At 48.1% G+C, this 21,965-nt stretch overlaps 1 protein-coding gene across 1 annotated transcript; it reads left to right on the top strand.

Moving 5' to 3' along the window:
* The first annotated feature begins 20,075 nt into the window (after window positions 1-20,075).
* On the top strand, window positions 20,076-21,690 carry LOC133628638 (homeobox protein Hox-B13-like). Its single transcript, XM_062017049.1, has 2 exons — window positions 20,076-20,694; window positions 21,434-21,690. Exons 1-2 carry the CDS (start codon window positions 20,076-20,078, stop codon window positions 21,688-21,690), a joined length of 876 nt encoding a protein of 291 aa, XP_061873033.1.
* Window positions 21,691-21,965: the final 275 nt, after the last annotated feature.

Genomic DNA, 21,965 nt, shown 5'->3' with positions numbered 1-21,965 from the left:
ATCTGTTCTACAGGCTTATGGTGGTTGTATTGAGTACCTGATCTCAAACCTTACAAACAATGGCACATAAGTGATGATAGATGAGTACCACCAAAATAATGAAACACTTCCCTGCATGTAGGTTTGTAGCATTTTGGGACCTGCCTTGTGAAGCAATATCTGAGCTATCTTTAATTTACTTCATTGAGAACTGACAATGCATGTGCAGCTCTCCCTTTAGCTATACCACTTCCAAAATATGAGCTAAGTTGTTTAAATATAAACATAACCAATGTTATGTTAGTTATTGTATTATTGTATTTCCTTCCTTATGGGGCTTGAGCAAACCTCTACTTCCAAAATTTTTGTCTCCTCAAATCAGAGAGATTCTCTCTTCTGCAGACAATGTTGTTCATCAGGAACTGACAGAACCATTTTTTTGTCTCTTTTTTTTTTTTTTTTAAATATACTCTTTGGCAATTGCTCCCATTTTTACAGTTTTCTAGCAGATAACATTCATCAGAGAAGACCAGTGAAATTTGCCTTTAAAAAAAGAAATGTCAGGATTTGTGGGTGTCCTGACATTAAACTGTTGTACTGGAACTTGATGTATATATATATTTGCTATGGTGGTGTCTGATTGCTGTCAGCTCTTATTTTGGTCAATGAAAAATGCTTATGAAGCATGCCAGTGTGGTATCTGACCTCCTCAGTTGAATACAGTGAGGAATAAAGCTCTGTACTGAACTTCAGCTGAACAGTTGAGTGCTTGCACATCTTGGAAAATTTTCTTTTCACAAGGCAAGACCAAACCTGTACATTTATGACTCTTCATAAGACTGTAAATAGTATAAAAATAAATACATTAATGTCATAGAGCAGAGTCTCATATCTCAGGCTCATGAAGAGCCAAGAGGCCAAACTGAGGAACACCAACTGTGGTATTGTAAGTCTGGGAGTTTGACAGAGTGTGTTGTTTATATTGCTCCATTGAGAGTCATTCATTTTGCACCTCAGCAATGCTGCACCAAGAACAAATTTAGTTCATACCATCAATCTGATTCCGAATCAACTCCTGATGCAAGCTATTTAGCCTTGTGAGACAGATGTGTCTGTGCTAAGGAAGATAATTCCAATGTAGGACATAAATAAAACATTAAGTTTTTTGTGTAGTTTAATAAAGTTTTGGTAGAAATCAAGCAGCCTAATGCAAGACTGTTCCTATGTCAAAATACAGTACAATGTAAGTTGCTGGAAATAAGCACATGCATGGCATGCAATTAATCAAGTCACTGTGAGAAGCATTATGTGAGCCTGGAAAGGGATCAAGAGTTGCATCCTTGCTGTTTTTCTAGCAGATAAATTCTCAGTGCAGTGATTCACTGCAATGTGAGAACCCACACGGTGGAAGGCAGAGGGATTTCTAAGTTGAAGGAAGATCTGCTTGCAGGTGGAGGGAGAAGTTTCCTTTTTTTTCCAGAGACCTTCTAAATACTTGAAGAATATTTGAGCATAAAGGAGAAGGGAGAAGCATTTGTACAGCATAACTGTAAGTTGAGGGGCAACAGTCAAGGCAATTAGTATCTCTTTTTTTTATCCTTCATCCTTCAGTTGAAATGAGGCATGGCATATTACAAAGGCTGTACAAAGCATCACTAATGGATTGGAAAAATATAGTTATGACAACAGTATTGTAGACAGGGAAACTGAGGCACCAAGCTCTTTGCTGGTTGGCAGAGATGATCATCCATGTCACTGGACCTCTGGGACTTTCTCTGTGACCCACAGAGTGAGGAACAGAATCAGACCTCATTCTCTTCAGTGTGGAGTAGATAATTTTCTGAGCTTTAGCCTATTTTGTTTCCTGCTCCAGCTGTTAATGACACAGTCTTGGAACCAATAGCAAAGATAACCCTTAGGGGCTTTAGCTCATCCTGATTCTTGGGCAAAGTGTGAGATCCTGTAACATTCATCTCTATAGCCTTGTTCTGACCATCCCAGAGATGACAGTGAACCTTCCTGGTGCTGTTGGATAGTACTTTTCTAAGTCATCTGTTTCCATAGCAGAATCTCAATAACAGAGGCTCTGTGTCTACAAAAGGAAGTTTCTGAGCTATACAGTTCTTCATTGTCTTGTGCCACTGTGGAAAAAGAAAAAGGATACAGAAATAATTCTTCCCTTTTGAGGAGTTTAATAGTGATTATCAGTTGAGGTACTCCAGTAGCTAATTTGTCAGGAAATGGCACAGAACTGGATTTCTGAAAGTTCCTCAGTGTGCTGTGTGTGGCCCTGACCAGTGAGTTAGAACAGGATGAGACATCCTTAGGAATAACTGCACTGCGAATGCACATTTTATTTAACAATTTAAATGGAAGCTGGCCATTTCTGGCTTCTACATAATTGCTAAATACTTAAAAATCTATCCCAAGCTCTTAAAAAACTTTAGTCCTTTGAAAGCCCATGACACAGAATGCCACAGATTGTTCATACTTCTGAAAATCCAGATTAATCCAATTAAGTGCCCAAATGAGAATTAGACTCCTTTAAAAATCTGATTAAAAGTGACTACAGTAACTGCACCTTTTTGTTTAAGTTGAGGAAAACCAACCAAACTCATATTACAAAAAAAAAAAAACCCAAACAAAACAAAGCCACTGTCCACTTGGTCTGGCTGCAAAGCACATTTTCAATAAATTTATGCTCTAACAAACTGTATCAGTTTCATCTAAGTAGATCTGATGGCTATTGAACAGTGTTCAATTTTCTGGAGGATACCAGGCACATAATTGTTTTTAAAACACCGTAAAATTAATCAGACTGAAATTGGTGTCACTCAGCAGAATCACTTTCCTTCCCTTTAAATTACTTAATCTGAGGATTAATAAAAAAGAAAATGAATTTTTGACACTGCCCTTCAGCTAAGGGCAATTATGGGTTCAGCTGTATTCATTTGACCAGGAAGAAATGTTTCACAATATCTGTACTTGCACATGGGGTGAGTCTCTGGTCCTCAGACGAAGAGGCAGAGCACTTTTCAGCGCTTCAGATTTACCAGTCCAATTGGCAGAAGAAGGAAGATGGTGCCATGGTTTCATTTTAACTCCTGTGAAGTGGGAGCTAACAAAGAGGAGTTACAGGAAAGCTAGGAAAAAGGATATTTCTGTCAGGAAGGTTCACCATATTGAAAACCCAGCCATCGGCCTCTGTTCCAGGGAGACTTGATTCGTGTGGCTCGCTTGATTGCAGCACACGTTTCACATTCGTGGGTGACCTGTGTAATGACTTCCATGGTCAAGTCCACCCCTCAATCATGAGTCCATCTATATGTTGCATCTCTTCCCAGATGTCCTGATGTTTCATGGGCCCATCGAGCTATAAATAGCTCACCTTTACACTCCCAGTCTAGGTCTACCTGAGCTACTTCAATTTTGGCAGCTTTGTCTACCTGTTGGTTGTTCCATTGTTCTTCATTGGCGCGGCTTTTTGGCACGTGAGCATCTACATGACGTACTTTCAGAGTCATATTTTCCACCCAATCAGCAATGTCTTGCCACAATGCAGCAGCCCAGATGGGTTTACCCCTGTGCTGCCAGTTGGTCTTCTTCCATTGCTGTAGCCATCCCCATAGGGCATTAGCCACCATCCAGGAGTCAGTATAAAGATAGAGTACTGGCCACTTCTCTCGTTCTGCAATCTCTAGAGCTAGTTGAATGGCTTTCACTTCAGCAAACTGACTCGACTCACCTTCTCCTTCAGTGGCCTCAACAACTTGTCGTGTGGGACTCCACACAGCAGCTTTCCACTTACGATGATTTCCTACCACGCGGCAGAATCCATCAGTAAACAAAGCATAATGCCTCTCATCTTCTGATAGTTCATTATATGGTGGTGCCTCTTGGGCGCGAGCTACTTCCTCAGGCAATGCTCCAAGATCTCTGCCTTCTGGCCAGTCCACGATCTCTTCCAGGATTCCTGGGCAATTAGATTTCCCCAGCTGAGATCGTTGTGTAATCAGCACCATCCACTTACTCCATGTAGCGCTGGTTGCATGATGAATAGAAGGGGTTTTCCCTTTGAACATCCAGTGTAACACAGGCAGACGTGGTGCCAAGAGGAGATGAGCCAATGAGGAGAGTACCAATGACTTCTGAAGCAGCTTGAAGTCTCTCATATGCTGCTAGTATTTCTTTTTCAGTTGGGGTGTAGTGGGCTTCTGATCCTCAATATCCTCGGCTCCAAAACCCAGGTCAACCTCAGGTTTCTCCAGGTGTTTTCTGCCAGAGGCTCCAGGTGAGACCCTGCTCTCCATTGGCAGTGTAGAGGATATTTTGCACATCTGGTCCTGTACAGATGGGCCCAAGGGCGACTGCACGAGCTATTTCCTGTTTAATTTGTTGAAAAGCTTGTTGTTGCTCAAGGCCCCACTCAAAACAGTTCTTCTTTCTGGTTACTCTAAAAAGAGGGCTCACAAGCTGACTATAACCTGGGATATGCATCCTCCAGAATCCCACAAAGCCCAGGAAAGCTTGTGTTTCTTTCTTATTAGTTGGTTGAGACATAGTTGCTATTTTATTGAGAACATCCATAGGCACATGCCCATCCTGCCATTTTATTCCCAAGAACTGGATCTCTTGTGCAGGTCCCTTTACTTTGCTCCTTTTAACAGCAAAAACAGCTTTTAGAAGAATCTGAATTATTCTTTTCCCTTTCTCAAATACTTCTTCTGCCTTGTTGCCCCATACCATTATGTCATCAATGTACTGTAAATGTTCGGGGGCATCACCCATTTCCAGCACAGTTTTGATTAGACCATGACAAATAGTAGGACTATGTTTCCACCCCTGGGGCAATCGATTCCAGGTATATTGGACACCTCTCCATGTGAAGGCGAATTGTGGCCTGCACTCTGCTTCCAACGGAATTGAGAAAAATGCATTGGTGATGTCGACTGTAGCATAGCACTTGGCTGCTTTTGACTCCAGTTCATACTGGAGCTCTAACATGTCTGGTACAGCAGCACTCAGTGGTGGTGTCACTTCATTCAGGCCACGATAGTCTACTGTTAAGCTCCACCCCCATCAGATTTTTTCCCAGGTGATATGAGACTATTAAATGGGGAATGAGTCTTGCTGATTACTCCTTGAGCCTCCAGTTGATGAATCAACTCACGGATGGGAGCCAGGAAATCTTGGTTCGTGCAATATTGCCTCCGGTGCACTGTCCTGGTAGCAATTGGTACCTGTTGCTCTTGAACTTGCAGCAATCCTGCAACAAAAGGGTCTTTTGAGAGGCCAGGTAAACTGGAGAGTTGCTTGATTTCCTCTGTGTCTACAGTGGCTATACCAAAAGTCCATCGATACTCCTTGGGGTCTTTGAAGTACCCTCTCCTGGGGTAATCTATGCCAAGAATACAAGGGGCCTCTGGACCAGTCACAATGGGGTGTTTTTCCCATTTGTCCCCTGTTAAGCTCACTTCAGCCTCTAATACAGATAATTCTTGACATCCCCCTGTCACTCCAGAGATCCAGACAGCATCTGTGCCTCTATACCTTGATGGCATCAATGTACACTGTGCCCCTGTGTTTACTAAGGCTTTATATCTTTGTGGGTTTGATGTGCCAGGCCATCAAACCCACACAGTCCAGTAGATTCGGTCATCCCTTTCCTCCTCCTGGCTGAAGGCAGGGACCCTCTATTTCTGTTCTTCATCAGAGTATTCACTATCTGATCCTTGCAATTTTAGACCTGAAGTCCCATCATTGGCATTGAAGGAGGTGGTGGCAGTTCTATATCTTGGAGATTACTGATTGTCTTCTTTTGTTCTGGCAGCTACTACACTGACAGCCCTCTTGGGTGATCCTTTTCTAACAGCTGTCTTCCCCCTTAGTTCACGTACACGAGCTTCCAGCTTAAAAGTGGGTTCACCATCCCATTTCCTCATATCCTCTCCTTGGCCACGCAAAAAGAGCCAGAGTTCATTTCGCGGTGTACTCCTGCGTCTGGGACTTCCTTTTCCCCTGGTCAGGGCACTGGATGACCGAATTCTTGGGACGATTCTGACAGTCAGGTGTCATGATTTGGCCCAGCTAGCACAGCAGCACCACGACAGTCTCTCGCTCGATGCCCCCATTCACCCCCACCCTCGTTAGGATGGCGGAGGCCCCAGCGAAATGGGAGTAAAAAGATAAGCAAGGTTGTTGTGGATTGAGACAAGGGCAGGGAGGGCTCGCTGCCAATTCTGGGCAAAACAGACTCCAGTACTCGACTTAGAGAGGAAAGTAGGAAAGTTTATTCTACAAGAAACAGAATGGAATAAAAGCAAAAAGGGAGTAGGATGATGAGAAAATTACAATCAGCACTTTAAGATCTCCCTCCCCCATCCCTCCTTTCCTCCCAGGCCCAGCTCACTGCTCCCGATATCTCTATCTCCTCCCCCATCAACGGCTCAAGGGGGCAGGGAGTGGGGGATGTGGTCAGTTTCTCACAGATGGGCTCTGTTGCTTCTGTCTTCTCAGATGAGGACGACTCCTGGCATTCTTCCCCTGCTCCAACACAGGGTTCCTCCCCCAAAACACAGTCCTTAATGAACTTCTCTGGTGTGGGTTGTTCCCAGCAGCTGCAGCTTCTGCCGATACAGGGTCCCTCACATGGGACACAGTCCTTGGTGAATATCTCTGGCGTGGATTCTTCACCACGGTTGCAGTTTCTGCAGTTGCAGAGTCCCTGTCTCGGGACAAGGCCTCTTCTGGGCATAAGTTTAATGAGCTGCTTTGTCGTGGGTTCCTCCCCACAGTTACAGCTGTGGATATTGGGTCCCTCCTTCGGGACACGGCCTCTTCCGGCCATAGTTTTAAAGAAGAAAATCACTGCCCCTGGCTCGGGGTCTGCAGTGAAGTGGTTGGGTCCCTCCCACAGGACATGGCCTCCTCCGGCCATAGTCACTGTCCCTGGCTCGGGGCCTTTAATGAAGTGAATCGCTGCCCCTGGTCCAGGGCCAGCTTTAGCAAAATGAGTCTCTGCCCCTGATATGGGCTCATTATCAAAATGAGTCTCTACCGCTGATGCGGGGCCTTTAAAGAAATGCAAATAAATCTCACCTTCACCAGTTCTCTCCATAGAATGCAGGGGAGTCTCTGCTCCAGCACACCTCCTCCTCTCTTTCATCACTGACCTTGGAGTCCGCATGGTTGTTTCTCTCACTGTTCCTACTCCTTGCACCACCACCAGCCAGAAGAAGAAGAAGGGGCAGAAGAAGAAAAAGATGGAGGAAGAAACTTCCTCTTCTGGCTTCTTAAAAAGTGATCATGGAGGCATCTAATTGGCTCAGCCCCAGAAGTGGGTCTGGCTCAGAGCTGGGGAGAGTTGCGAGCAACTTCTTACAGGAGCCATCTTTATAGCCCCTTCCCCCTTACCAGAAAAGGTCAGGGACCGAGTAGTTTCCATTTCCTTTTCAATTTCTTTCATTCCTTCTCCTGATCTCCTTACTGAAGGACCAGCTGCTTCTTCTAACCTTTCGTCTTCCTCCACTTCTGCCCTTACTAATTGATGATATGGACTTGTTGACCTCCTTATCCACTGCTTCTTTTTCACTACTGGGGCAAGCACTGTGGTTGTTGTTTGATTCCCTGACTCAACCTTGGTGGTCTCAGATACAGTTTGAATTTCCACCTCAGCCATAGTTCTCTGAGAGGACTGGACTGCGGCTCGGTAGGCAGAGGCTACGCCCCAGTATAGTGCCTGAACCTGATGGACCTCATTAGGGTAGGCAAGACACCCTTCTATCAGGTGGCGTGCCAGTAAAGCAGGGTTTTGTATCTGTTCAGGTGTAAAATCCCAGGTTACAGGAGGTGATAACCGTCCTAGGAATTTGCCCAAATTTGTCCACACACCCTGCCACCCAGGGACTGGCCGCTTCAGGGGGCATTTTAACATCTTTCCATCCCAAATTTGTCCTCTCTGATACCCAGATGAGTCCAGATTCCACAAAATATGTAATATATCAGCCATGTTAATTAGTAATATTAAAACTCTCATATAAGGGTGACTAAGGACCTGGGAAGTCTGTATAACAAAATTGTCTACATCAGTCCGAGCTGAGGGGAAAGAGGTGCTTTGCCCCATGGCCTCCACAAGATAGCTCCCACAGCACAGTAAATCCATCAGTAACAGAATGAGACTCACAATTATTATTTGGGCCATCATGTTCTCAGGCCCCTTAATCTTTTTCAGTCATACAGTCAACTTAGCAAAGCTATGAATATTAGAGCACAACACAGAGTCAGTGTTAGTAGCAGCATGTTCCCAAACATTACAAAGTGAAAGATAAGCTGTATTACAGCAAGGCTCCATGACCAGCACAAGAGCTTTGCACTCACTGGCTTACTTACAATGCAGTTAATGTAAAACTGCTATTATCTCGCCCCACATTGGGTGCCAAAAGGCTGTGGTAGTTTGAGCCTGGCTGGATGCCAGGTGCCTGCCACACAGCTCTATCCCCCACCTCCTCAGCAAGCCAGGGAAGGGGAGAAAAAGAGAGTCTCGTGGGTTGAGATAAAAGCAGTTTAATGAAATAGCAAAGCCGCGCGTGTGAGAAGCAAAGCAAAAGCAAACAAAGCTGTTACTCTCTACTTCCCATCAGCAGCGCTGTCCGGCCACCTCCCGAGAAGCAGGGCTGCGGTACGCGTAGCGATTGCTTTGGGAAGGCCAGAAATGAATCTCGCCTCCCCTTCCTGCTCCTCTCCCCCAGTTTATATTACTGAGCTGATGTCATATGGTATGGAATATCTCCTTGGTCAGCCTGGGTCAGCTGTCCTGGCCATGGTCCCTCCCAAGATTGTGCCCACTCACAGCTATTGGTGAAGGTGGGGGAAGGAATGCTGGAGGGACAGCCCTGATGCTGTGCCAGCAGTAGTCATAACATTGATGTGCTATCAATACCAACAGTAAGCACAGCACTGCAAGAGCTGCTGTGGAAAATCACTACCATCCCAGAGCCACTACAGCTGGTGTAGATAATAGTCATCCTCTGGTAGCTTCATTTCAAGAGCTCGTGGCACAACAAGCCTCAGCTTCCATTTTTCCTGCTTCCTTGAAATAAATGGTACATCTGAGGCATTTTGGTCCTTTGAGGTTGAGTTCAGAGAGCTTAGACAGCTGATCTGATGAGACTTGAGCTGTGATGGTCAGTCCTCTTCCATCCTACAACTGACCATCAGTTAATTTCTTTTTAACATAGTCCTATCATAACCATAAGCTGTTGGAGCCAGCACAAGCAATGGAGATGACCTGCTGCAGGATTAGGGCATGGCTCTCAGAGTACATAACCATGTAATAAATGGGAATGTGGGTTTAGCAGCAGAAGACATATCCACCATACCCACCCCAGTTGTAGTACAAGCAACAATAGGAGCAAAACCAGAATAACAGAGGTTTGACAGGCCAGGAGCCAAAACATTTGCTCAGCATCTTTCAGAGGCCTGTAACTCTAGCTACCAACCAGTGTGGGAAGGTGCAAGTCTCACTCTCTGTGTGTGGAGGAGTTGTGCCACTCCCAATGTATGTCCCCTCTGTTGGGAACATGGGATGGGGGTTTAATTAGTTCCAGTGCACATGGGATGGCTTCTTTCATTACAACATATATCTGAAGATTTATATTCTAGTAGAGATAGGAAGGGATGTAGCTTGTGGAGTGCTCTGACTCCTTTCTCCTGAAACTATTCTGGATTTCCTTCCCCATAGCAGAGCCAGAAGATGCATTGTGTCTGAAATCTCTTGGTCATTGTACCCAAGAATTGTAGGGGTCAAGGGAAGCCAATTTTTCCAATTTTCCAATTTTTTTGAATAACCAAGATAAAACCCCTCTACCTTTAGAAATGGTATCAGCCATTATGGTCTGAGGAAAATGTCTCATTTACAAGCAGTACAAAAGGGAGAGCTCAAGCCATGAGGAAACAATATTTACCTCTTAATCTCTTTTCTTAAGCAACAACCGATGGCATTTCTGACACGTGTTCAGTAATGAATGGAAAATATGAAGCCACTGATGGCAGTCACATACTCTGCCTTTAACAGTCAGAGCCTGGGTGCACAAAATGTGTGATTACATTAAACAACACAGGGGATATCATTGCTCGCAACCACTGAGGACCAGCAAGCAGCATTTATTGGTCCTGGCATTCGTAAAAATGATCCGGCACTGCCTGTTGTCTTGTGGTATGTGACTAGTCAGCAGGAGAAGTTGTACATAATGACAGTGGAAAGGCAACATTAATCGTGAACCATCTGTCAGATGGGTGCTTGGAGAGTGCTCTGATGTGGTGTACACACTATGCAAGGAGGGAGAACCCAGATCTGCCTCTCCTGGCGAATCTGAACTGATGTGGGCACAGATACTGAGAAGTTATCTTGTTAGTGGGAAGAGAATGACTAGCCACATACAGTCTCATACCATATGGGTGTGCAAGTGTATGCACATGCTCTGCCTCTGGCTATAAAGACACTGCTCTGGACGATATAGGAAGGATATTTGTCAAAGAGAATGACTGAAATTTGGTTTTGAGTGACTTTTTAGTGTGGCAGTGAGTAATCCTGACACTGTGAATATTTTTTCCCCTATATTATGCTTTGGAAATCCAAATTACTCCCCAACTGCATTGATCAGCGGCAAGGATTGGACTAAAATATGAAGGAAAAATGTAGTCTGAGCCCACCAAAATGTTCCCCATGGAGACTGTGAGATACCACTGCAGGGAGGTGGGGAGAAGCTCAGGTGGCACTGCTGTGAGCATGGAGCTGAGTATATCAAACCTCCATCCCCGTGGGAAATTTTGGTGCTGTGTTTCAGTATCTAGAGTTTTAAGAATACTGTGCAAACAAACAAAAAAACCCAAAACAAACAAAAAAAAAACCAAAAAAAAACCCCCACAGAATTCTGAAATTGAGGAATTTTTGAGTGGAAATCATGATCTGTAGACAACTCCAAGCAGCAGCATGAAGACAGGGAGAATCGTCTCTGGGTAACACAGGTACCTTGTACCTGTCAGTGGGAAGGAGGGAAAATAACTTAGTGCAGACAGAAATAACTGGTAGGGGGAAAAAAGGTCAATTTTCCATCCAGCTTTCCTGACACCATGGATGTGTGATTCATTTTTTAGTTTATGATTGTACTGTAATCTGATTATTTTTTTACATCCTGATTCTTTGACAAGTAAAAAAGAAAATTGGTTCTCCTTGCTGTAGAACAAGAAGCCCTAGAGGTTGCCTGGAAATGGAGATGTGAAAAGGTATGAAGGACCAGGGAAGTTGCTGAAAGATGTGTGATTCCATTTCCGTTTTTTCATGAGGACACAAAAGATTCAACAGGGAAAGTTTCGAGTTTTTCTACCCAGACATTGTTCATGCCCGAGATCTCAAGGACCCCCTGACCCCGTAAGACAAATTTGCCGGGAAGAAGAAAGAGAGTAGAAAATGAAACCGAAATAAATCCCAATTTAACCGTGGAGGTGATCCCAGTCTAGTCGTTCACAAACAAACCTGTCCTTTAATTAATGGTATCGTTGGCAACCTCTTGGGACACCTTGGGTGTACCCCAATTGTGGCTCATTTTTAGTAATCCGGCTAAATAATTTCAACATAAGCAGTTGCCTCCACGGATGAAAACTCGATGCCCACGGGGGATGAGAGGAGCTGTCAACCCACTGGGATGGGGTGGTCTCGGAGAGCAACTGCACCCCTAAAGCCCAGTAGGGGCTGCCAGGCGCCCGGGAAGCCTCGACATGGCTGGCACCGAAGCGGAAAAGGACAAATTACCCATTTTCCCAGGACAGCTCAAACACAGATAACGCTCGAGTATTACAGAGAGGAAGCATGGAAAAACCTCCCCTCCCTTCGGGAATCCGGGCAATACAAGAGGCAAAGTGACAAAAAAAAGTATAGGAATATCTTAACCGATTTTATAATTATTCCTCTGTTTTGCGGTGTCGTCTCAGTACTTTGTTGTTGGGGTTTTGGGGCGGGATTTTTGTTTGTTTTAGGATGGAGGGCTTTTTGCGTTTTGCTACGCACTAATAAACTAAGAGAAAGAACAGAAAGAAACCCATCTCTGCTTCTTTAACTGCAGCAGCGAAAAGGAGCATTCGCGGCTTTAGTAACACGGAGATTTCAGAATCCGCAGCGCTGCATTGATCCTGAACACACACCTATGCCGGTACAGGTATTAACCAAAAAAAAAAAGATCGTCGGGATGATATTTAGTTAAAGATTATTATTATATTACATCTAATGCATTATTTTAGTGTTTATCAAAATAATTATTATGGTATCAATATTAATAACTGTAACTTAATGATATTAATATTTCTTCGTGTAATTATTTATATAATCTATTTATACATTTCAGTTACTTAAACCTCCCAGGGAAGCTCTCAAAGGGACGTCGGCCCTTGATTATAATTGAGGGGTCTTATTACATCTCCATGGGCCAAAGTGGAAGGCAGCGGGTTTTCCCCTGTGGGAAGCTCCGTGTCCCCAGCACCGGGAAAAGCAGCAAGTACAAGGGGAGGAACCCGCGTGGGCTCGGGGGTTTCTGGGCCGATGTGAGTCGATTTGGGACCAGATTTAAAAGGGTATTCGGACAAAAGAAATCCCAAAGATCGGTGGCGATCGTTCCGACTGGTTTGCAACACAGCTCACCCGAGGTGTTATTCTGCACCGCAGCAGCAAAGGGAAAGTACAGGGAACGTCCTTAACTTTTTAGGAGAAACGAGTGAAACAGGCTGGAACATTGATGCACGTGTTGCCATGTCTGAGACCTGTAACCTCCTCGCTTCTCTGCCACTGTCCTTATTTATCAGGAGGCCTTCGAGAGCAGCGGATATCAAAGCTTTATCCCGCTCGAAGGCAATGGAGCTGAGAGTTCCTGTGCCTTGGACCGACTCCGATTCAGCAGCCGAATTTATTTCTCAGACGTGTAAACAGGGATAACTATCCTTTCCTTTAACTGCAACTGCGATAAACTTTTCATAAATGATTTCTTCAGTCCTAGAGCAGCTATTTCTGTATCGACAAGAATCACTTCTTCTGCCGGCCCGGCCCAGCTCCCCCAGGGTGTTGCTGAAACCCGCGGGGATTTGAACCGTCTCGAAGTGCAAACGGCCTGAAGTGCCTAAAAAATCCCCGGCTCAGCTCCGCATCCTCCCCCCAGTCCTCCCTCCAGGGGTGGAAAAAATAGGAGGGAAAGAGATTGCAAACGTCGGACTCGGGTAAGGTGGTCTCCCTCTACTTTGTGCTTTGGAGAAGGATGGGATTATGTTTCTGCAGAGCAGAATACAAAGCATCTGACCCTATCCTTCTCGTAAACCAACAATCCGACCATTCCTGCGTGGGATTAATGTAGTCTGGCACTTCTTGGAAACAAACAATTCTCTCACCCATCGACTAGTACTTGGCGTTATTTTTTTCCACCATTTCGGTAAGCATTTTTTATGCGTTTATTTGATTCACAGCAACGCATTTATTCCTCAAACCAACCAATTCGACATCAATCGGCTGGTCCAAACAGCCGGGGACGAGCCGAGGCGAAGCTGTTAATCGTTGAAAATGCTAGGAATTCCCTGAGTTTGGCTATCCGCTCCTACTTAAGGCTAAAAAGCTGTTTAGGTCCCCGGAGCACCGGAAGCCCTTGAATCCCCGGAGCCCGCCAAGCCCCGGTTGCAGCCCAGGGAGAGAGGCGGGAGACGGCCGCGTGTCTCCCGCCGGCCGCCTGCTTCCCTCCCTTCCTCTCCCCGCCTTCCTCTCCACCCTTCTCCGTCCCGCCGCACCGGGCGGCCCCGGCCGCCGCCCCTGAAAATAAGGAAGGGGCCGAAGCGAGGGGGAAAGTATGACCTTTGAAACCTTTCTCCTCGGGCATCTGCCCACGCCCGGCGGGAATCCAAGCGTCCTGTGGGCAGAGTCGGGGCAGGCGCGGAGCTCAGGGCCACCCCGAAGAGGCTGGGGTGGAGAGACAGGAGCACCCACTGGTCTCCGGGCCCTCCCTGGCCCGCCCGTGGGACCTAAGGAACAAGGTCCAGGATGTGAACAGCGGAGAGCGGTGGGAAGCCGAGGCCAGAGAAGGATGGTCGCCGGCGGGAATGCTCCGGGGCGCTTCACTGCCCACCCTATCCGATTTACCGAAGGGCTTTACCCCTCGCCGGCAGGATAAGCAAGGGTGGCGAAGGAAACCAGGGCAGCATCAGGGCAGAGAAGCTCTGCAGACAAAGTTTGGCCTCAGAGTGTCTCCAGCGATGCACACCTTGTGTTGTGCTCTCAGTCCTTTCCTATTGCTACTCCTTCCCCATGCTAGGATCTCAAAGTGGATTCAAGAGCTGAGGAGGAAATGAGAACCCCAACCCTTGAATTCCAGAATAAGTAGATATGTAAAAATACATTAAAACACAGCATAATGGGGGTGTTTCTCCCTATCCCCCCCCGATGCTGCAGCCCAGAGCACACCACGGAGCTCTAGGCTAGTCCAGGTGTGATGGTCGGTGCCTTTCCACAGTGCAACCATCTGTCCTTACTGGGACTCATCCTGCTCCACAGTGCAGTGGGCAGGGGAGACAGGGGATGCCTCCCCAGATCTGGCCTGGCAATGGCAGTGGTAAGGGTAATGCATGGATTGTCTTGTTAATCACAAAGTCTTCCAAAATATGGTCTGTGCTCTGCCTGGGCAATACTGAACCCAGCCCTATGTCTGTAGGTAATCCCTTTGGGGCATTATTGATCTAGCATGGAGGTCAGGAAGGCAGAAGAAGACTGAATGGAGTACTTGGCCACTTTTGGGATATACACAAGTGTGTCCCTGCAGTGCAGGTGAGAAGCACACAGGATTCAGCTGGAAAAGCAACAATGCTGCAACCTGGACACCTCTGTAGGGCATTTTCACATTGTGGCTGCTCTGACAAGGTTCAGGTCCTCAGTATTTTACCTGCTCTGAAGATCTTAGCCCAAAGGCCTGGGGGAGTTTTGCCATGAATAGCAGGAGGCACAATTCCCATTGCAGCAGTCACTGCAGGTCTGGACATTCCTGTCACTGTCCTGCTGGTCTGAGCACCTCCATGCCCAGCCTGGGACTAGGAGCAGCCACTGCTCATCTTGCCATGATTTATGACTATCCTACTGAGCTCAGTGAGACTTCCCTGAGCATAGGACGTGAGTCACACCAGGCACATGAGTTAGGGCTTTGCCCTCAGATCACGATATCAGTGGCTTGGTCCAAAAGACAAAGACCTCATGTTTGAATTTCTGCCCTAGGAAGAAATATGTGATCTACCAGAGTGGCCAGAAAAGAGAGCAACAATCCAGCAAGTGCAGCAGAGACATGCTGGAGCAGAGACACAGCACCAGACTATGAGTTTGCTTATAGGTTTATGCTATGAGGGAAGGGAATTCCTCTGGTTCCCATCCCCAGGTTGCCCTATGCCCCAAATACCCAGCAGTGACATGCTTGGTACAGTATACTTGTTGCTGCCCTGGCTGCATACTACCAGATTTGCCTCCTGCAGGGCGCATTTTTGAGAACAGACCTCAAAATCTTCCTGATTCCACAAAAAAAAAAAAAAAGTGTCTTATCTCCAGCTCCTCCATGCATGTGTGTGGTCAAGCAGTGTCCCCTTGCAGGCTACTTGTGGGACCCATGCTTGGCTGCAGGCTCCCCCCAGCAGTGGGGGGAGCAGCAGGGAAGTACAAAGGATCTCGATTACATCAGAAGCGAGGTTTAAAAGCCAAGCAGAAAGCAACTTCCCTTTTCTCCCACAACAGCTGAAACAAAATGCTTTAGTTGAGCAGGAACTTGGGGAACACAGAGTATGTCTCTGGCACATGCAGTGATGGGTGCAGACAGGGAAATGTGCTCAGGAGAAAGGACTGCTCCTTCTGGGTGGGATGGACAGGATGCACAGCCACGGTGCACAAAGCACATATACACATGTATAGGAGTGAGTGGAGAGGGTGTACACAGGGATGCACATTTTGCTGTGTTTAAAGAAAGAGCATTTGAAGAGCTGGATTGTACATTGAGACAGTGCAAGCAGGGACACCCAGCTGCAGCTATGAGGCTGTTTTCTAGGTCAAGAATATGGAAACTATCTGCAGTAGACAGAAAGACAAAATACAAATGTATTGTATAATACATCATTGTATAATGTATTTTGTCTCTCTGCTCCAGGGTAGGAGCACTTGCTGCAGAAGCAGCACCCAGGCCACATTCCCTCAACTCTGTGGGTAGAGTCATTGCAGACTCGCATCATGCTTCTTCCCCTCCTGGAGGCAGAAGCAGGGTCAGGGTCAATCCCCTTTGAGGTTTTGGCCTCCCTGGCAGAGGAACTCAGACTGTGAGAGGTTATAGGGGATGAGAAGGGGGCTCATTGAAGGGTATTTTCCGAGGAAGTGGATGGGTTTGGGGCTGGGAGTGGGTGGCACCGACAACTGCAGCCTTCGGGGAGCGAACCACCGTGGTATTTCATTTTCCATTTTGGTGAGTAGGATGGAGAGACACAAAGTGGAGATTTCAGGCTGGTCAGCCCAGGAGCAATACACGAGCAGTCTGAGTTGGAGCTTAGCCCTCCTGGTTTATCACAAAGAAACCAAACGGCAAGGAAGGAGCCTCCAGCCAAGCCCGGGGAGGGGAAACCTGGGAGATGCAGCGACGGCAAGAACCAGGTAAACAAAACACCTCGAGTTTGAAACCACCCCACATTTCACATAAAAAGGGAGAGAAGGTATCAGAACTGTTCTACCGGGGCTTCAACACAGAGCTGGGATAAAAAGAGCAAGGAGAAGTCAAGTCGCGTTCTCTGTTCCCATGCCAGCTGATTTGTTCAAAGGATGCACGAGAAATGCGCTATAAAGTACAGATTCCGACCCTCCAGGCATCAGGGAGAGAAATATTCACACCTACATCCCCCAGGCTGCGGGAATGCCTTTGGGGTAGGAAAGGAGGAGCCGACGGTAAAGGGAGAAAAAAGAAATAAAAGATCAAAATGTTGGCCTTTATTTGATTTTTTTTTTCTTCCCAGAAATATTGTCAAAATCAGAAACCAAAGAGCTGGGCTCCCTTCCAGACCCAGAATTATATTTTCCAGCAATTGATTATTTCCAAACGTTAAGTAGCTCAATTTCCCTCCGCCCGCCCCTTCAAACTGCTTTGGGGTTTGGATTGGTTTTGAGTTTGTAAAGACGGCCTCAAATTCAATTGCTTAAGAAAATCACCGACTGTTAAAAAGTTATTCCACAGCTTTTTCAGATTCCAGGTGGTATAGATGTTAAATGGATCCCATAGAGAATATAATAAACGAATAGTTGAAAACTAATAAGTGCATTTGATAATTTAAAGCCAAATCGTCGAGAGGAGAGAACAACTGGTAAAAGTGGTTTTTTCCCCTTTATGATAACCTTATTCCTCTTGTTTTATTGTGACCTTAAATATGACGCTGAAATTTTATCCGTAAAATTGTCAAAGAACGGAAATGTTCGCATCACTTTGGAAGCCGCATTTTAACCTATTTCCACGGCAAAGTCTGCTCGAGATAACGTGTTATAAAGCAGCGGGACTGAAGGGAAGCGCGGTCTGAAAAGCACGAGGTTCGCTGTGATTTCAGAAACTGGTAAATGCCTCTAAAGAAATTAGCCGAAGTGCAGGGGTTTTGGGGGTGAAAAAGGTGAATTTCTCCCCACCTCTGCTCCTGTGGGACAGAGCCCGCCTGCCACCAGCCCCACGCACCGAACTGCCCGAGGACTCTGTGGGAAACAGAATACAATTATATTTCCTTAAATCGGCGGTGCCTTTCCCTGTTTTATCGGGGTGTCTGTGAGCTCTGGGCCGGCCGGGCCCTTCTGCCACTGGATCCCTCTCCTATTTTTTTTTTCCTTCTCACTCAGATTAAAAAAAGCAAAAACAAACAAAAAAACACCAACAAAATACCGAAATAAAGTGTTACAAACTACCAGCAAGTCTGCAACAAGCCGATCTGTAGGCGGATCCCTCTCCAGGCTCAACCCGAGATACCTCTGGAGCTTCTCCCTGCAAAGCCGCCGTGGGGACTGTGGGGCTCCGTGGAGGTTCCGTGGGGGCTCCGTGGGGCGGCAGAGCCGGGGCAACCCCAACGGCCGCCGTCACAGCGAAGCCTCGAAGTCAACAGGCTCTTAAATTTCAACTTGGCCTTGACCTCTGGATTAAGCCAGATCTTTCGGTGCAGGGAGCAGGGGGAGCCGCAGCCCCCTCGGCAAACACTCGTCCGCCCGTCGAGGCCCCAGAGTCCCAGCGAGGCGCTGGTTCAAAGCAAATGGGGAGAGGGCAGGAGAGGGGGAGAAGAAAAGGGGCATCAAAGGAGTGCGATCGTTAAATTACGGAAAGGGAAGGAAGAAGCTTAGAAATCGGAAAGATGAAGGCTAAAAACACTGGGATTTGTGTTTGTTTATTTTCTCCACAACATCATCGGTTTCGATGGAACTCTGTGGACAAGAAGAGCTGAGGAGTGAAGATGCAGCTTGGCGATGTCGTTTATTTCGTCCTAGGAGAGGACGAGGTGAGGAAGCGGATCTCGCCAAAGTAGCCCTGCAGATGCGGAGAGATGGATGGAGCTGTGTTTTGGGGGGAGAGGTCCCCCCGCAGCGAAATACAGCTTTCCCTCTCCTGGGTGATTTTGCAATCATCACTTTTAATCCTTATTTTCTAACGGGATTTCCGTCCCTACGTGGCGGCTCCTCTGGAGCTTTGGTGGCCTTAAGATGTGGCAGAAGGAGAATTTTTATTGTGATTTGATAATCAGAAAGCAGAAATCTCTCGATTTCTTTGCACAAAAGAAACAACACATGAGCTCAAGCTACCTTTGGGGGAATTCGGGCAAAGTTTTCCCATTGACAAGACCTTCGAGGGAAAAACAGAGAGAAAAAGGAGCGAGGGAGGCGGCAGTGTGTGTTTATACCACGTGTATAGATGATTAAAAATGAGGTTACCTGAATAATTTCTTAACATGCACATAGGCACAGACCCATTGTATTTACCCCAGATTTTTCCAGACCGATGTAATTCTGCATCGCCACGTCCATCTATCTTCTCTCCTGCCTGTCTCTCCACCTGTCCCATGCTCCCGGACCCCAAAGGGACCCCAAAGTACATTTTCCCACCTCCATTTTCCAAACACTTTCCTTTGGGATGTTTCTTAGCCGGGATTCACACTGACCCGCAGACCCGACCCAGCACCACGCCAGTCCTCTGTGCAGCAATAGCTATGTGCAAGCAGATTGTTTTTCCCCTTCTTTGAAGTTATTTTTTTCGAGATACTGGAGACTCCCTTTCCTCTCTCTCCTTGCTTTCAGGGCCGTGCCTTGTCCCTCTCCCCAAGGATACAGGGTTTTAGCCCTTCGCAGATGGATTTGCGACAATGTGCGTAGGATAAATCCCTTCGAGCAGGGGCAGAGGGAGAGGCCGTGGCGCACGGGAGGCCCCGTCCCTGAGGGTTCATTGCTGCCCTGCATGGACCGAGAGGATCCGCGGGTGACCTCAGGTTGGAAAGGGCTGTTTCTCAGAGCACAAATCCCCAGACCTGCGTGGGAAGGGACTACACTGGGGAAGGAAAAAAAAAAAAAGTGTATTTTTAATCTGAGTCTGCATGTTTCCACCGGTGACTGCTTCTGTGCGCCTTTCATGATCCTCTCGCTCTTTCCCCTCCCTCATCTCGTCCCCGTTTCCCCCATCTCTACCCTCTTTTTTTTCACGTCGCAGCGCGAGAGGCACCTCCCGTGTACCCGACCTGTCACGTACGTGGGATCTCCCTCCTCCTGCTGTTGTAATAAAAGTATTTTCGCAATTTCTGCAGCCAGGATTTATTGGGACTGGAGGGGGGGCGGGGGTTCCCCCTCCTTCTACATCCTTCCCCCCCGTCCTTTCCAGCGGCAGCCAATGAGGCAGGCCCCGTCCGTTGCGTCAGGACAGCCCGGCGGGTAAAGGCAGTTCTCGGCAGTTCACAGTCTTTTAAAACGATCCGGAGACCCCTCTCGGGCAGTGCTTGGTTGCTGCCGAGCAGGGTCTCCCCATGCCCCGGCCCTCAAGCCGCTCCCCATGCAGACCCCGGAGCCCCGCGGCCCCCCAGGCCTCGAGGGGCTCCTGGCAGCCGTCGGCTTCGCAGGCGGCCATGGCAGGGGGCTGCTGCCGCCTCCCCCTCCGACCCTCGGCGGTCCTTCGCCTCCCCCCGGGATGAATCCCGACTACTCGGCGGAGGGACCGTCCGAGCCTCCCAAGCAGTGCCCCGTGGCGCCGCCGCCGTCCCTGGCCGCCCCGCCGGGTCCCGCCGCCTCCGCCCCGCTGCCCTACGGATACTTCGGCAGTAGCTACTACTCCTGCCGCGTCGCCCGCAGCTCCCTGAAAGCTGGCCCGACCCAGGGTCCCTTCCCCGCCGAGAAGTACCTGGATCCTCCCGCAGACAGTGAGGACTTCCAGAGCCGCCCCGCCGAGTTTGCCTTCTACCCCGGCTACGGGACCCCTTACCAGACCGTCGCCGGTTACCTAGACGTGTCGGTGGTACCCGGGCTGGGGGGCCCGGAGGAGGCCCGGCATGAGACTCTGCTGCCCGTGGACGGTTACCATCAGCCGTGGGCTCTGGGTGGCGGTTGGAGCAGCCAGATGTGCTTCCCCAAAGAGCAGGGACAGGCTGGGTACCTCCTGAAATCCACCTTTGCAGGTAAAGTCCCTGCTCTGGGGTTGCGAGGGGCTGGGAGAGGGCAGGGGGGTGGGAGGTGCATCATGCGGGAGGGAGTTTGGGACCAAGGCTTAAAATAATGAGCTAGGGAGCTGCCTTTGCAGTCCAGCAGCACCTGTTTGCGAGCTAGTCCAAATTAGTCAGTAAATAGGTTTCACAAGACAGTAATCTAGATCAACACTGCCCTTCGCAACTGATCGCTCTCTGAGCAAAGAAGTAGACGGTGATATTATCCGGGTTCTGCCAGTAGCATTCGGAATAGGTATGCTTTAAAGGAAGTAAGGAGTGCTCATGATCACCACCGTGCAGGGCTGTGAACACAGGGGATCCTTCCCACGCATCCTCGCCCACGCCACGTGAGCGGGATTCAACTCACTCCCGGCCCTGCTCGGCCGCACACCGTCCGAGCTGAACTCGCGCAGTGAGTAAGAACGTATTAACGCGGCTCTCATCCACATTGGTGTTTTGCCAATACCTGGATTTTTTTCCTCGTTTCGAAATAATAATAAATTCAGTGAAGAAAAACAAATCCAACGTTTAAATATAAATAGGGAGAATACATAACTTCAATATATCATCGCTTTTGGGAGACTGGAGGGAATAAATGGGGTGGCAGAGGTGCTGCTTGCAGAGAAAGGTGGTGGGAGGTGGGGTGTAAGGTGAATGTAGGTGCTTTGAGACTCCCCTCGCCCCACTCAGCCCCGTCTCTCCCCATGCCTAGACTCCTCCGGGCCGCTTCCTCCTGAGGGCTGCTCCTTCCGCCGAGGCCGCAAGAAAAGGGTCCCGTACAGCAAGGGGCAGCTGAAGGAGCTGGAGAAGGAGTACGCCAGCAGCAAGTTCATCACCCGCAACAAGAGGAGGAAGATCGCCGCCGCCACCAACCTCACGGAGCGACAGATCACCATCTGGTTCCAGAACAGGCGAGTGAAAGAGAAAAAAGTCGTGGCCAAAATCAAAGGCAGCAACAGCAGTCCGTGAGGTCACGGCCACCGCAAGGCACAATAAGGGTCCCTGGCTGCCCCCCACCCCCGGGGGGGTTCCGGCACCGTCAGCGGCGGGAATAACCGGTGCCCGAGGCGGACTGAGCCCTTCCCGCTGCCTGTGGCACCGCAGGGTGCCGGACACCGCTCCCCGCTGCTCTCGGGGGTGAGACCACCTGTCAAAGGAGAGTGAGACAGAGAAGGTGCCCTATCCCTGCCCGCTTTGCACGCAGAGGACCCTGTACAGTTTGTTCTTGCCTTACAATGCTGCCG

The sequence above is a fragment of the Colius striatus genome, chromosome W, assembly GCF_028858725.1.
Source record: "Colius striatus isolate bColStr4 chromosome W, bColStr4.1.hap1, whole genome shotgun sequence".
Taxonomy (NCBI): Eukaryota; Metazoa; Chordata; class Aves; order Coliiformes; family Coliidae; genus Colius; species Colius striatus.
Note: the sequence above shows the minus strand (reverse complement) of the source record. Positions and strands in the feature narration are given on the sequence as shown.

Excerpts from the sequence above, each read along its gene's own strand:
- LOC133628638 (XM_062017049.1), top strand. The coding sequence starts at position 20,076 with ATGCAGACCCCGGAGCCCCGCGGCCCCCCAGGCCTCGAGGGGCTCCTG. Across the intron at positions 20,695-21,433 it reads CCTGAAATCCACCTTTGCAG|ACTCCTCCGGGCCGCTTCCT; the intron begins GTAAAGTCCCTG and ends CCCCATGCCTAG.